Raw genomic sequence first — 13,979 nt, forward strand, 5'->3', positions numbered from 1 at the left:
TGGTGAGTATCGGCCACGGCATTCCCGCTCCGGAGTCATGGTAGATCGTCTGCAGCACTAGGGAGCGGCTGCACCAACCATGACGCCGCTCTGGTGACGGCGTCTGGCGGCGACGTCCGACTAGGATACACGATCTTCCAACTGGCTCTGGCTCCCGCTCCATCTCGGCAGCGTAGTGTTGCGGCCGCGGCTATCGTGGCCTAGGCCACAGCCGCTGCCTGCCTGTCCGTCTCGGCCGTCGCCGTAGTCGCTGCCTCTGAGGCAGCAAGGCGCGTCGCGCGATTATCGGCACTGGCACCTGCGGCGGCGCGCGCTCTCGCGACCTGGTTGACGGTGGACATGGCGCTGGCTCACTCAAGAACCCTCTCGACTTTGATACCAGATTATTAGCCCGATTGGATCTCAGATTTAGATCTAGAACTACTAGAGAGCAGCTTGGCCCTTAGCCGCTTGGATTGAATGAAAATGCAATGGCTTGTTTTTTACAATGACACTTTCTTGTCTTTTATAGGTAATGGAGACTCTCATTTGCTACCGCATATTCTAATCACTAAAGTGAATGCTGAGCATATTCCTAACACTAGGCTTGGAAGCTAAGAAAAGTAAAAATTACAGAAAAAGTAAGATACAAATGCTTTAGCACTAGACTTATCTGTCATTTAGTACAAAAGTTTAGTTGTCCCGTACCGATGCACGGATCACTTCCCATCAGTTTGTATGATTTTGTCCATCTATCAGCTACAGCAAAGATATTTTATTTAGTGTTGGCCTTGCGTGTACTTTTTCTTTGATGAATGGAATGCTAATATGTTGCCCTTAGAAAATATCATGTAACAATAACATAAAAATGCTCTTCTGATTCTGCTAGGCCTAGATGTACTCACATGCATTTAGTATTTTCCTGGGTGTATTTTCTTTATTAATGTAGTAAAAAATGATGGAATGTCATGTTCGAATTGCTTGGATTATTCCTGAGTTCGATTTGGATTAGTCATGTGCAAGGATACCGAATTGGATTATTCGTGTAAGTCATGTTTATATCACATATACGTCCACAACTCCTAAAAATGCAGGTGTCTACCTGTGAGGCACCAGAATGAGCTCTTGCTTCCTTTCCTACCAGCCATCGTATTAGTTTGCATCCGAAAGAACCCAACCCCTCCCTCACCCACTCATGTTGGTATTGCATTAGTACTAAAAAGGGTAAAAATGCTGTGATCATTGATTTAATCCTGGCTCCAACTGATATAGGAGATATGTCTTCGTCCAATTACATTGATTCAATCTCCTTTTTTTTGTTTAGGCCACCAACAGGAATTCTTCTGCCACTTTAAAGCCAGGACTCGGCAGCCACAAACATGAGTGCTAACGTGAACTTTCAGTGAAGGGTGCTGTACTTGAGCATTTTCCTTTAACTTATTAGTGTAGCATTTTAACCTTTGGTGTGAAACATTGGTATTCTAGCAGATAATTAATTCTTCTGATTTGTTGGAGGTAAATTTATTTCATGCTAAGTTCTTAGAATTTTGAAACTCTGGTAACAACATGCGGGCAAATGCTATTTGCATATATACTCGAACCTGTGTACATGATGGTATGGAGATACGGTGGAATTTATTTGTGGATTTATTGACGCACGAAAGAAATGAATATCGGAGATTTCTTTCTGCCGATATAAAACATTATCTTAGCCGTATCACGAAAATGTCTATACAGGAGAGTTTGTGAGCATGCGACGCCGTGTTTTCCTTAACTGTTAATTTCACGAACTTTACTTTTTAGATTAAATGTCACTTTAACGTCGGTATTTAATTTCACAGTATTATTCTCTTATCGTGCGATCTGTGTGTTTTTAACACACAAGTTTAGTTGTTTCATAACAACGCACGGACATGCTACCTAGTGTATATAGAAATATAGAATTGTAAAACACGTTTGGAATCCGGAGGGTACTTGATTACTGCCCGGCAGATGGGATTAACGAAAGGATACAGTTAAGGAGAGGGGCGGGCACGTCGACGTCGGCGACCGAAAGCAGCGTCACGGCAGCAGCCCTCCTCCGTTTCATTGAAGCGGGGCGCCCAGCCAAGTTCCGCCGTGCGCACTGACGCCAGCCAGCTCCTTCACTGAAGCCGGCGAGGATCGTGGCGGCCTCGCGATCGCCGTCGCTTTCTCGCCCGGGACCGGGCGTCCGGCCCAGCCATGGAATCCATCGCGGATACGCCGTTGAGGGGTGTCTCTCGCAGTCTCGCCCCTCGCAACAACAGCCGGTCGCTCGGATTCAGCTGACTGCGACAAAAGAGATCACCAGAGTCTGTTTCGTTACGTTGCTCAGAGTCACACGTCAAAAACCGACAGCCTTGCAAAAAAGACAAAATTTTACCCAACTGCCGAACGTCACTGTCCATGTCCTTTTGGCACCGTTTTATCCAACATTTTGGGCCCAAAAAATTCGCCAGCTGCAGAAAGTGCAGACCGTCCGGAGAAGACGACACCAACAAAACGTAAAAAAAACCATCGTCATATGGGTAATGCGTTGACAGAGGTGAGTGTATATTGTATTTCAGAGGGAAAAAGAAAAGAAAGAAAAAGGTAGCCGTGATTATCGAACCAAAGCCCCCGGCCGCTGTGTGCCTATGGATCTCGTGGACCATGTCAAAAGCAGCAAAGCAACAAACGGGACTAGAGCATCGCCGTGGCGCCTCCCATGACGTGGCGGTTCGGTGGACCAAATCGTCGGCAGCTGGACCCTTAGCCACGTCAAGGCCATGGACGACTCCATCATCGCCTGATCGCCATGGCCCATGACAGAGGAGATCACAATCCAAAGGCACAAGGATTTGAACCGTTCCACGCTAGCGGACAGCCTCTGGCATGAGGCTTGCGTCTTAGACGACACAGATTTCCAAAGAGTTGGGCTCAGAAATGCCACAAATGACCAACATTTGAATGATCTACTATGCCTCTTCAGTTAAAACCCTGGTGAATTTCCTATTGCATCTACAGGCCAACAACATGCACCAAACCATGACAACTCTGTACATGACTGGTAACTTGATGATGAACTTCCCAAAAGGAGGCACAATGTCCCCCTCCTCTACCATGACTGGTGCATTCTTTTCTCCCCCACAGAGGACACTGATCCTTCCTATGTCCACTGGCTACAGAATTCAAAACTGAAAACAACGAAGAAGCATATGAAAAGAGCAATAGTCATGCATGGTCAGCTTCAACTCCTACCATCAGCCTCACTAGAACTCTCTGTCAAGCAGGTCACTCAGAGACCGCTTCAACTCAATCAAAAAGGCTCTGACTAAATGGAACTTGAGTACTTGACGGCTTCGGTTTCAACAGCCCTCCTACCGGTCTCATCTGACCGAGGTGAGGTATCTTGCTGCTCTTCGAGACATGCATGCAGTCTGTCTGCGGGCTTAAGCCCTAAGCGTAATGCGCAGTCTTACCACCTCTCCTTCTGGATGGAGTGCTGATGAGTTGCGGCGACCCGCTGCTCGCAGGGGAGCTCATGGATGCAGGCAGCGGGCGCTCAGAGGTGTATGGCTGGCTTGCGACATGATTCAGACCTATCACAACATCGGAGATGATTGGGCGGACATGCGGCTGGTCTTGGAGGCACATGATGCTGATCACGACTAACTGGTTCAGTGCTGATGACGGGTAGCAGCCCAGCAGAGACGGATCAGCGAGCCGGTAGAACTTCCTCTTATCATGCAGGAATGGCCTGGACTGCAAAATTCAGAGAAAGCGATAAGGCGCTCTGCGCTGTCTGAACGGAAAACTTTAGACCTTTTATACTAGGTAACAAGGCAAAGCTGCTTACCCATGTTAACAGACTCTGCTCTGGTTTAGGCCTTGAAGCATCATAAATCCTCCTTCCTGTGATCAGTTCCAACAGAAGAACACCGAAACTGTATATGTCGGATTTCATGGTAAGTTTACCACTCACAACATAGTCAGGAGCACAGTAGCCATAGGTACCCATAACTCTTGTGGACACATGAGTTCTGTCTCCAACTGGTCCGACTTTTGCAAGCCCAAAGTCAGAGAGCTTCGGGCTGAAGTCCTCACCCAGCAGAATATTAGCAGCTTTCATATCACGGTAAATCACAGGTGGATCAGCTACATTGTGCAAGTAAGAAAGCCCTTCAGCGACTCCAACGACTATCCTCACTCGTGTGTTCCAGTCAAGTGGTTTCTTGCCAAGGGGCACATCTATTCAAAGGAGAAAAGAAAAATCTGTGAATTGAACGATAAATAAACAAAAGAAAAATGTAGATGTAAATGTGCAATTTCACCAATGGAAACATTGCATTAGAATAATTTGAGTGGCTTATGCTTCTCTGCAGCTTCAGATTTTTATAGTAAACAACAGCTCTCAGAATCCATACGCATAGCAACACATCCAGTGGGCTACACCGCTATACAAAGCTCCAAAATACTCAAGCAAAGAAAAAAACAAAAAGACTTGAGGGCTCACATGATGCCCATACCTAGCTCTGCTATCATCAGGAAGAACATGTCATGTTCAGACATGAGACAAGCCATGAGAACCTCAGGACTTCAATAATTATCTGTGGGGACAATTTGGCTAGCCCTTAGGTATTATGTGGCTGAACAATTTTGGCATAGTCTGTTAGAATAAGGAGGTTTTTCAGGTCTGTCTCTAAAACGAACAATTATTATAAATATTTTGTGTTGGTTGCATGATGGTATCTATACAGTGTTGTACACCTGCACCCTTTTACAGAATTAGTGGTTCATTGGTTTGACAACTGAGTTGCCATTTCACAGAATGAGTGGTTCACAGTTTTGACTACACAGTTATCAAATAAAATTGCTGAGATTAAAAAGTTTGTCTAGTCTTTTTTTGAAAGGTAGTTTGTCTAGTTCTTCACTTAGTAAAATAGTTAAATGAAGCACAATTAATGGATCATAGAGATAACTCTGACTCTGAAAGTGACAAGACAAGGCAAACAACAGTATTTTTCAAATTCACCTCAATAGAAATTGGACACAGTTTCGACAGTTTACAACATAGACAAACAACAAGAAGCAGCAACATCCATAGTTTTGACAGCAAGCAGAACATATCAGTTGCTTCTAGGAAAGAGGAGATGCAAACCAACAGCACAGACATGGTGAAAGGAGGCATGCGTTTAATTATATGGCTGAAGGATATAACAAAATAACAGTTGCAGTTCAAACAAAAATATATATATATGAATGTGAAGAGAAATGGAACCTTTTAAAAAAAGGAAGATATATGGGAGTACAGCAGTGCTTAACAGATTAAATAGGCATCTCAATCATTATTCTGGTACAAATGAAAATCTTAGCTTTTAAATGAGTTGAAAAGATGTCCTGGATTCGAATAAACCAGGCAACAGAAACAAAACGGCAGATGGTGATGAAACTTCATTACTCTTTGGTTTTCGCTGGCAGGGCTAGAGCATTACTAGCAATAAATTGCTGGTAGGTTATTTTGTGCTTACTGGCACAATCAGCGCCTAGCTTAAATTAGCAAATAGTAATTTAAAAGATCATACTTCATTGTCAGAAGATTCTTGCCAATAAAAACGAAACAAAAAAGTATTATTGGGGTTATCATATTCATGGTGATTTATTCATGTATATAGTAACAGGGTTAACTGGATTAGCTAGTATTGCCCGAGCTTAGGTAAAGTCCCACAGGAACTTTTATCTGCACGGCACTCATTGCGCATGGTGAGGGCAAAAGTGCTTGGAGCTGCTATGCATGGGTAGACCTGTCGTGCATGTTGGGCAGGCTTCGAGTGATTCAGGACAAAATATTGTGTTATGAAACGGTTTCATTTTTATTAGAATTTCTAAGTTAAAAAGTAAAAATATCCGTTGAGGCTTCAGAGTGAATCCAAACTGAATAATCAAAGCAGGCACAGACTCATAGCAGCAGAGAAGTTAAATCATCATCTGACAGGAAATTTTTAAGGAACAAAGAAAAAGGATGATCCATTTGTTGAACCCAAATAGGAAAAGCATATAACGGTACTGATTTCTACCTTTCATTTTATTCAATTGTACATTAAATTACGCAATCTCCAAGAGTATGAAATGTCCAATTAGTTGCCCCCAAATCTTTTCCCCTTAAACACTACAGCAACTTGCTATCACAAATCAAAAGGGAAAAGGCAGAGAACTGCCATAAATCAAAAGCGAAAAGGTAGGCAAGCATTCCAGTTGATATATGTAATCGGCGAAAAAAATGGACAGGCCCCTGAGATACCAACTCCAGAAGTACACTGCACACATTCCCCAACCAAGAACCACAGAAAGCTGAAGAATAAAGAGTGGAGAGTTTACCAAAGAGATGGCTCTCCAGGCTTCCGAACGGCATGTACTCGTAGACTAGCAGTCTCTCGTCCCCCTGCGCGCAGAACCCGACCAAGCTGACAAGATTGCGATGGTTGAGCACTGTCAGCATGAGCACCTCGACCAAGAACTCGTTCCTCCCCTGCACACCATCTCGAGCGAGCTGCTTCACTGCCACCATCTGCGCACAAAAAAAAAGGAAAACGCATAGGGCGCCGTCTGTCCCGGTACTGTCGCCACAAAAACTGTCAAAAACAGAGTTCTTGCTCACCTGTCCGTTGATCTTGCCCTTGTACACCTTCCCAAATCCACCTTCTCCGATGAAATTGGCCTCGTTGAAGTAGCCGGTGGCCACGAGCAGATCCTTGAAGGTGAAGCTGTGCGCGTAGCCGTTGGCCACATCCGGCGCGACCTTTCTCCTCGCATCGGCCCCTGTTTCCCAGCAAGAGTCAGGCACAGCAATCCAAGCCACAAGACACAACCGAACACGCTGCGGATGGAAATCGAGAACTACGCACCTGATGAATCATCGGGCTTGGAGGGCTTGAGGTCCTCATCCACCTCCGGCGCGAGGCATCCGAAGCAACCCAAACCCATCAGAACGGCGCAGGCAGATGCTGTCGATGAAGTTTTTGCTGCCGCAACGCAACCAGACTGGCAGCACTCCCAAGAACAGAGCCGACCAAGGAGACGAGCGAGAGGAGAGAGGAGAGGGGGAGGGAACAGGGAAGGGAGGACGGAGGGAGAGGACTATCACAAGGAAGCGGCTATTAATGCACGGCCAAAGCGGGCAACAAGGGAAACACGGCGATGGGCCCCCAAGAAACCCGTAAAAAGGCTCCAAATCAGGAGCTCGACTGATCAGCGACCGGCGACGGATTGCATTGCAGGGTCAGGCAGGGCATCTCCAGTCCACTCCAGTGCGCCTACACCGGAGGAAGAAGGAAGCGACATGTGTGACTGTAGACTGTGTGGAGAGAGGGGCGAGGGAGGGGACGACTCGGGGGATGGATTGCGGCTTAAGAGGCAACGGCGCGAGTGATTTGGCAAGAAATCATAGCGGGCGCCGTGGGGACGGGAAGGAAGGGAGGCCCCGCATTGGACACGGCCCCCACGCTGAATCGGGAGGAGCCAAGACAAACACTGGAACTTCGCTTCGCTGGAAAAAAAAAATCCTAATTTATCGTGGGAGAAAAATATTATTCTAACTAAAAACATAAATTAAAAAATATAGACTATAAGACAAGCGAACAGGACATATCATGTTCCACCAGAGTAATTTCTTGCCTCCTCTCGCTTCACAAAGTTTCTTCCTAATCATTTAACTTATAAGTCGTACTTTTTTTAGCTAATAAATAGTATTTTTCTCTCACAGTGAATGAGTCCAGCATCACCCAAAAGAACCGGACATTTATCTGTACTGCACCTTCTTCCGGCCGGCGGGCGGTCAATTTCTACGGGAACATAACGTCAGCCGGACTACGAAGCGCAGGGCGGGCGGTGGATTCTGACGCCGGCGGCCATTCTCGTGCGCGGTTTTGTCCTTATCATATTTTCCGGCTTCGGGTTTTCCCGAGAGCTGGGGAAGAGAGAGTGATTTGTTTGGCGTGTCCCGCGTGCAATGTAATCTCGTTGGTTGAACAATGCTACGGTACTTTTTTATTTATTATTAGAAAGGTAATATATTCAATAAATCTAAATCAATAATTAATTTCTAAGATTTTTTAATTAATTAATTAACCTAGAAAAATAAAAAATATTATCAAATCCCTCTTATCACGGGCACGGGAGACTAGAAAATAGAAATTCAGCGGCAGTGCGGCAACGGCTCCTTCCTGTTCCGTGCTCCTTTTCTCATCCTGCCGCTGTAGTCCAAAGTTTAGAACGTTATGCTAATCAAATCATGTCATGTTTATAAAGTTGCTAAATAGAAAGATCTACAACATCTAATAGATCGTACATATATCATTTGGATCTAAAAAAATATTTCTATACCTAAACCTTTCCTTATTCATTGGGTATATATGTATTTAAAAATTGAAAATATTTGACTTCTTGAAAAATAAAAATAGCATTCTTTGTACTCCTCATTCACTGCAGCCGGTGGATATTTGCCGCCCACCTTGCGTTCAGGCTTTGTTTAATTCCTCCTACTAAAGTTTATTATCTATCTCATTGAATATTTAGACACATGTATAAAATATTAAATATAGACTTAAAAAATAACTAATTGCACAGTTTGCGATTAATTTGCGAGGCGAATCTTTTAAGACTAATTAGTTCATGATTTGACAATGTGGTGCTACAGTAACACATGCGCTAATGATAGATTAATTAGGCTTAATAAATTCATCTCGCGGATTACTTACGGATTCTGATCATGTTCGCTTGTCTTATGAGCTGTACTATTTCAGCGAACGAACAGTGTTTTTCTCTCACAGTAGATCCGCGAACAGTACTTTTAGTCATAACTTTTCAACGAAGCGAACGAATGCTGGAGGAATTTGTAAGAGAAAAATACGGTTCCGGATGAAAAAAGAAGCGGATCAAGCCAGGTTTAAGGACACGCGAACGGGGCCAAAGTTTCTTCAGAATTCCTCAAAACCATCCAAATTCCTTCAGAATTTCTCCAAACGAACAGGGCCAAAATTTCTGTGATTTATTTTTTTATTAGTATCTGAATACCTCGTCCTAGATCCCATATGACACAAAACAAGGCCTCAGTGGATGCACGGCGACCGGCGAGGTACTGACGAAATTTGAGTCACCATTCACTGCAGCCAGCACAACTGCCATGTTGTTCATAAAAAAAACAGAATTTCCTTGTGAGAGGAAAGGAGGGAGACGACGAACATGCACACGTCATCCATCCCGGTACATACTGGCACTCCATTTTTCCTGGGATTCCACAACGGAAGACGATTGTTTACCATTTTCTGATTTGACACTGGATTACCTTTTTATCAATCATCAAATCATCGCACAGTAAATAGAGGAGGACGGGACGGGCTAATCTGACTGAGGGACAGGAGGAGCAATTGCCACATCAATGCATGGCATTGCCACGAATAGAGCGCACTGCCATCCACAGTGAAGAGAGTTAAATCCGCTCTGGTTTGTTCGGATCAACACACAGACCTGTGGAGTGGAGTGGAGACGACAGGGCGTCATGCATGCAGGATCGTTAATGCGTTGCAATCATAGTTTTAAATTGCGGGCCAACGTGTTTAGCGATATACCTCTAAATTAGCTAATAGAGGAGCTAAATCAAACTATATCAAAATATAGCAGCTAAATTATACCTGAACACAAATAGCAGAACCTTACCTTAAAAGGCTATAGCGACAGCTACAGCGCAGGAAGATTTAAAACATTTGCAATACTGCATTGATCGACCGAAAGTAGTACGGGCCTTGCTCTGCATCGTACAAGTGCATGCATGTTGGTTTTTCTAAGTGTTTCCTTTTGTTTTGGATGTGTTTAGATGGCATTTAGTTGTTTTTGGCCCCTCCTGTCAACTGAATTTTCCACATGCACTTGCATTGTCTTCTGACTTTATTTATATTGACTTATTACTATATTTACAATCTTTAGTGTAATTTATCGGACACAATGGTGTAATTTGATGATAATACAAATATATGCCAATTTTTTTTAAAAAAATACAAATTATTTCTATGGATTTCAGATATCAAAGAAATATATGTCAATCTGTTCACAAATATCATCAAATTGTTCACAAATTTTAGGGTAAAACAAATTCGCAGCTACAGGGGCCACGTCTGCGACAGGGGGCGGCGGCGGAGGGAGCAGCGGCACCGGTGCCGAGGGCGCGAGACAGATAGCTGGCGGTGGATGGCCAGCTTGGGGAATGTGGCGGAGGGTGGTCGGTGCCGGGGAGCGGCGGCATATGACTGACCTGAGGACGGTAGGGGACGGCTGGCCTAGGGGACGGGGCGAATGGGCGGCCTAGAGTGCGGCGGCAAAGGGAGGCCGGTGCCGAGCGGTGCGGTACCGGGGAGCAGGAGCCTTCCTCCAGGGCGAGCCGGATTGGACGCCGCAGAGCGCGCATGAGTTCGATCCTTCGGCCCATAATTTGGTTGACATAAGAGACCAAATCACCCGGTTGACATATAGCAATATTTTTTTACCCTGGACGAATACTTTGGAATCTTGTTTTTCTTTCCCACGGTGTCGACTCAGAATGTGCTAGGTCAAAATGGTCCTGTTAGGCTGTGAGTGGTTCACACTTCATAGTGCCTTGCGTTGCAATACTTGTAGGATTTAGGCTGTCATAGTTTAGCTTTCAGAGAATACTTCCGCTGCCAAAATACAAAAAGCTAACTAAACGGCTAGAACCAAAGCTGTTTTTCTAGAAACGGCGGCTATCAAGAATCATGTAGTATAATTTTCGCAATACTTTGAACACTGCTTTTGGCTTTTTCAAATGGATGGAAATAGAGAGACGTTTTCCAATTATTTCAAAGAAAATAGAGATGGGAAGGTTTTGTAGTTACTTTAACCAAACAGCTTATAACTTCTTCATATCACATAACTCACAACATCTTTTTCACAGCCCACGGCACCTTTTTCACAACCCAAAGCTAAGTCAAACAGACCCTTAGTGTCCATTTATTTCAACTATGAGCCGTGAAAAAAACTGTTGTGAACTATGTGACGTGGAAAAACTATTATGAGCTCTGAGATGTGAAAAAGGTCTTGTGAGCTATGGATAAGTTGTTTGTGAGCTATATGTTGTCGAAAAAATTTATAAGCTATTTATTTGATTGAAATAAATACGAAACCTACCCCTTTTACTATCTCTCTAAAAAGAGTTGTGAAATGTGTCTCTATTTTCCACTCATTTATTAGAAAAGCAAAAGGCCAGAAGTAGGGTTTAAGGTGCTGTGAAAATTGCACTACGTGAAAGCAACGATTTCTAAAAATACAAGTTTAGGCTCCGCCTGTTTAATTAATGTTATGTTTTTTTTTTTTTTTGCAGCAGAAGCACTTTCCATAAGCTGAACCAAAAACAATTTTAGAGTTGTAGACTAAAATAAGGTGTTTCTAAATATCTATCTGTCTGAAATAAGAATAAGATACCTCAACCAAATCCCTTATATCTGGTCTTGGATCCGGATATAAAAAAAATTACAGAGGTGAGAACTTGAGATGACCAGCTCCAAGAATCCGGAGCTGAAGCTGTGCTAGACGAGCCCTGTGCAAGGTTCTTCAATTGTTGGAAGAGTTAAACATGCTCCGTTGTATTAAGTAGAAATCATCCAGATGCTGATGCATGCATGGCCGGAAACTCAGCAGGTGTGCATCCTTGGAAATTAGAATATCATATTTTGGAACAACATGCTTCGTCTTTGTTTTCTACCGAAGGAGGGAGTATCGGAATATGCTCTTAAGTTTCATGATCTTGGGATAGGATCATGGTCAAGAGTGGAAGGAAGCAGGGGCTCAAAATGGTGGAGAGAGACTATCTTGGGGTCACTTTCAGTGACCAAAACCGTTGGGAATTTCAGTGTCTTCTATGTTCGTTTGATGAAGAAAATTCTTGGAAATTGTGAATCCGGTAAAATGTATCTTCCTGGAGCTGTATGCTTCCTGCTGAAGCAAACCAAGAATTGACATGCATGGTTAACAATTAGCCTGTTCGGTAGGGCTGAATGTGGCTGGCTGGGCTGGCTGGTTCGGCAGCCTAGCCATAGCCGAACGGCTGGTTATAAACCACCCGCTCGTCCCTCCGAATCCCCAGCGTGCATCGTCCCTCATCTTCTCCCCTTCGCGTCGGTGGCTAGGGTTTCCCCGCACAAGCGTCGCTCGTCGTCGTCTCTCCGCGCGAGTCCCGGCGGTCGTCTGCGCCGCGTCGCCGGGCCCCGTCGGTGGCCACCGGATCCGTCCACGCCCGCCTCTCTACGCCGTCCTCCTTGCCGGACCTACGGTGACAGTGACGTCCGCCTCCTTCCCCGACCCCGCCTCCATCGACGGCGCCTTCGTCCAGTAAGGTAACCCCCGAATCCCACGCCGCCGTCCTCTCACCCGGTCGCCTCTGAGCCCCAGCTCGTCATCTTGTAGGTTGACCCCCGCGCGGCTAGGGTTTCCCCGCACTCTCGCCAGGCCTCGGTGATAGTGCTCTCTGCCTCCCTCCCCGACCCCCGCCTCCATCGACGGCGACTCTCTCCAGCACGGTAAGCCCCTGGATCCCACGCCGCCGCAAGTCTCACCCGGCTGGATCTGAGCCCCACTGCCTCGTCTTGTAGGTTTACCCCCGCGCCGCACCCATCATCACCGCCAGGACCCGGTCGACGTCTGCTCCTTCCAGGTGTTTCCGAGCCGCCATCCTCCCTCCAGGTGTAGCTCATCATTTCCAAATTCGCTATTTGCTTTTTGATCATAGTCTAGGAATTACATACAGTGCTTTGTTTACACTGAAATGCTTGACCTTGGTATTGGTACCCAAGGTATTAATTCAGATTAGGATGTTCATTCCGCTTACTATCTATGCTCTTGGAGTGATGCTGGAATCCGGAATCACTTACAAACGGGGCTTCAGCCTAGCCATTTCTAGTTGGATATTCAATTCTTTATGATAGGTTACAGGTTCTAGTGTTATGTTTTGGCTTCAAATGCTTCATCTATTACTTCAGATTCCATGTTGTTTTTACTTGAGTACCAGTGTGTTTGTAGTGTAGCTGGAATGGAGAATTTTCAGCCACTAAGAGCTATTGATTTGTTGGTACTAGGGGTTTGTCCATTACCTGTCGATTTGTTGGTACTAGGGGTTTCACAAGAATATATGCATGCAATCCTGGTAATCTCACAAGTTTGTATGCCTGCAAATGCGTGTTCACAGTATACAATATGAGACGCTATCTGTTATCGCGGTTATTCCTTTTGACCCTTCTTGCACTAATAGCAGGGGCTATTGGTTTCTCTGCCATATGCATGCATTATAGTTTTGTCAGTATAACCCATTTAGTTGTATCCTTTAACTGCACCCATTCTATAGGCTACTTTAACTTTATAAGCTGCGTCAACACTGCTTAATTGAACATCTTACAAGTATGCTCTATGTTTACACTGCAGAGATTCTAGGGACGTTTCATCCGCTAGTGACCAACGCTGCCCAAACTGGCAGCGTCGTCGACTTCGTCTTGCTCTCCACCTGCTGGCAGGCATTACAACCTCTGCTCAAAACACCGCAAATGGTTCGAAAAGGCAAGTTCTCTTTTCTATCGCCCACTCTCGTCTTTGCATACTGGAACTACCCTCCGTATGACATTAGATATGCCAGGAACGTGCATCAGATGAGCCAGGAATGTGCTAGCTAGGATGACAAAACCTGCTCTCTGCTTCTTAATCTAATCATCAAGCAGAAAGACCTTTATCACTGGAACGCCACTTCGCCAACCTCACTAGGGTGGACCAATGTCATTCGTGGGTTCAACGAAATCATGAGGCTCGGGTACACCAAGAAAAAGTGCCAGAACAAGTACAACGAGCTGAAACGTTTGTATTTCAATTGGCGCGATGGTCAGACCCATACTGGGCTAGGCTGTGACCCGCTTACTGGAGAGGTTACAGCTGACCCCGAGTGGTACGGC

General features: G+C 45.0%; 1 protein-coding gene across 2 annotated transcripts; it reads right to left on the bottom strand.

The window, feature by feature from the left end:
- Nucleotides 1–2,944: 2,944 nt before the first annotated feature.
- LOC136535729 (probable serine/threonine-protein kinase PBL21) lies at nucleotides 2,945–7,368 on the bottom strand. 2 transcript variants are annotated; one of them, XM_066528098.1, is made up of 5 exons: nucleotides 6,885–7,367; nucleotides 6,638–6,798; nucleotides 6,358–6,547; nucleotides 3,839–4,230; nucleotides 2,945–3,744 (listed from the first exon to the last, which is right to left on the bottom strand). In XM_066528098.1, the coding sequence occupies exons 1-5, from the start codon at nucleotides 6,961–6,963 to the stop codon at nucleotides 3,439–3,441; spliced, it is 1,128 nt and encodes a 375-aa protein (XP_066384195.1). In that variant the 5' UTR covers nucleotides 6,964–7,367; the 3' UTR covers nucleotides 2,945–3,438. The 2 variants fall into 2 exon arrangements, with proteins under 2 accessions (XP_066384195.1, XP_066384194.1); XM_066528097.1 differs by having other exon boundaries at nucleotides 6,358–6,798; nucleotides 6,885–7,368.
- Between the last annotated feature and the right edge of the window lie 6,611 nt (nucleotides 7,369–13,979).

This window comes from Miscanthus floridulus, chromosome 2, assembly GCF_019320115.1.
Source record: "Miscanthus floridulus cultivar M001 chromosome 2, ASM1932011v1, whole genome shotgun sequence".
Lineage (NCBI taxonomy): Eukaryota > Viridiplantae > Streptophyta > Magnoliopsida > Poales > Poaceae > Miscanthus > Miscanthus floridulus.

Coding starts and splice junctions, on each gene's coding strand:
- LOC136535729 (XM_066528097.1), bottom strand. CDS start 6,963: ATGGGTTTGGGTTGCTTCGGATGCCTCGCGCCGGAGGTGGATGAGGAC. Junction 6,799..6,884: donor CAAGCCCGATGATTCATCAG/GTGCGTAGTTCT, acceptor GCTGGGAAACAG/GGGCCGATGCGAGGAGAAAG. Junction 4,231..6,357: donor CCTGGAGAGCCATCTCTTTG/GTAAACTCTCCA, acceptor TCCTTTGAATAG/ATGTGCCCCTTGGCAAGAAA.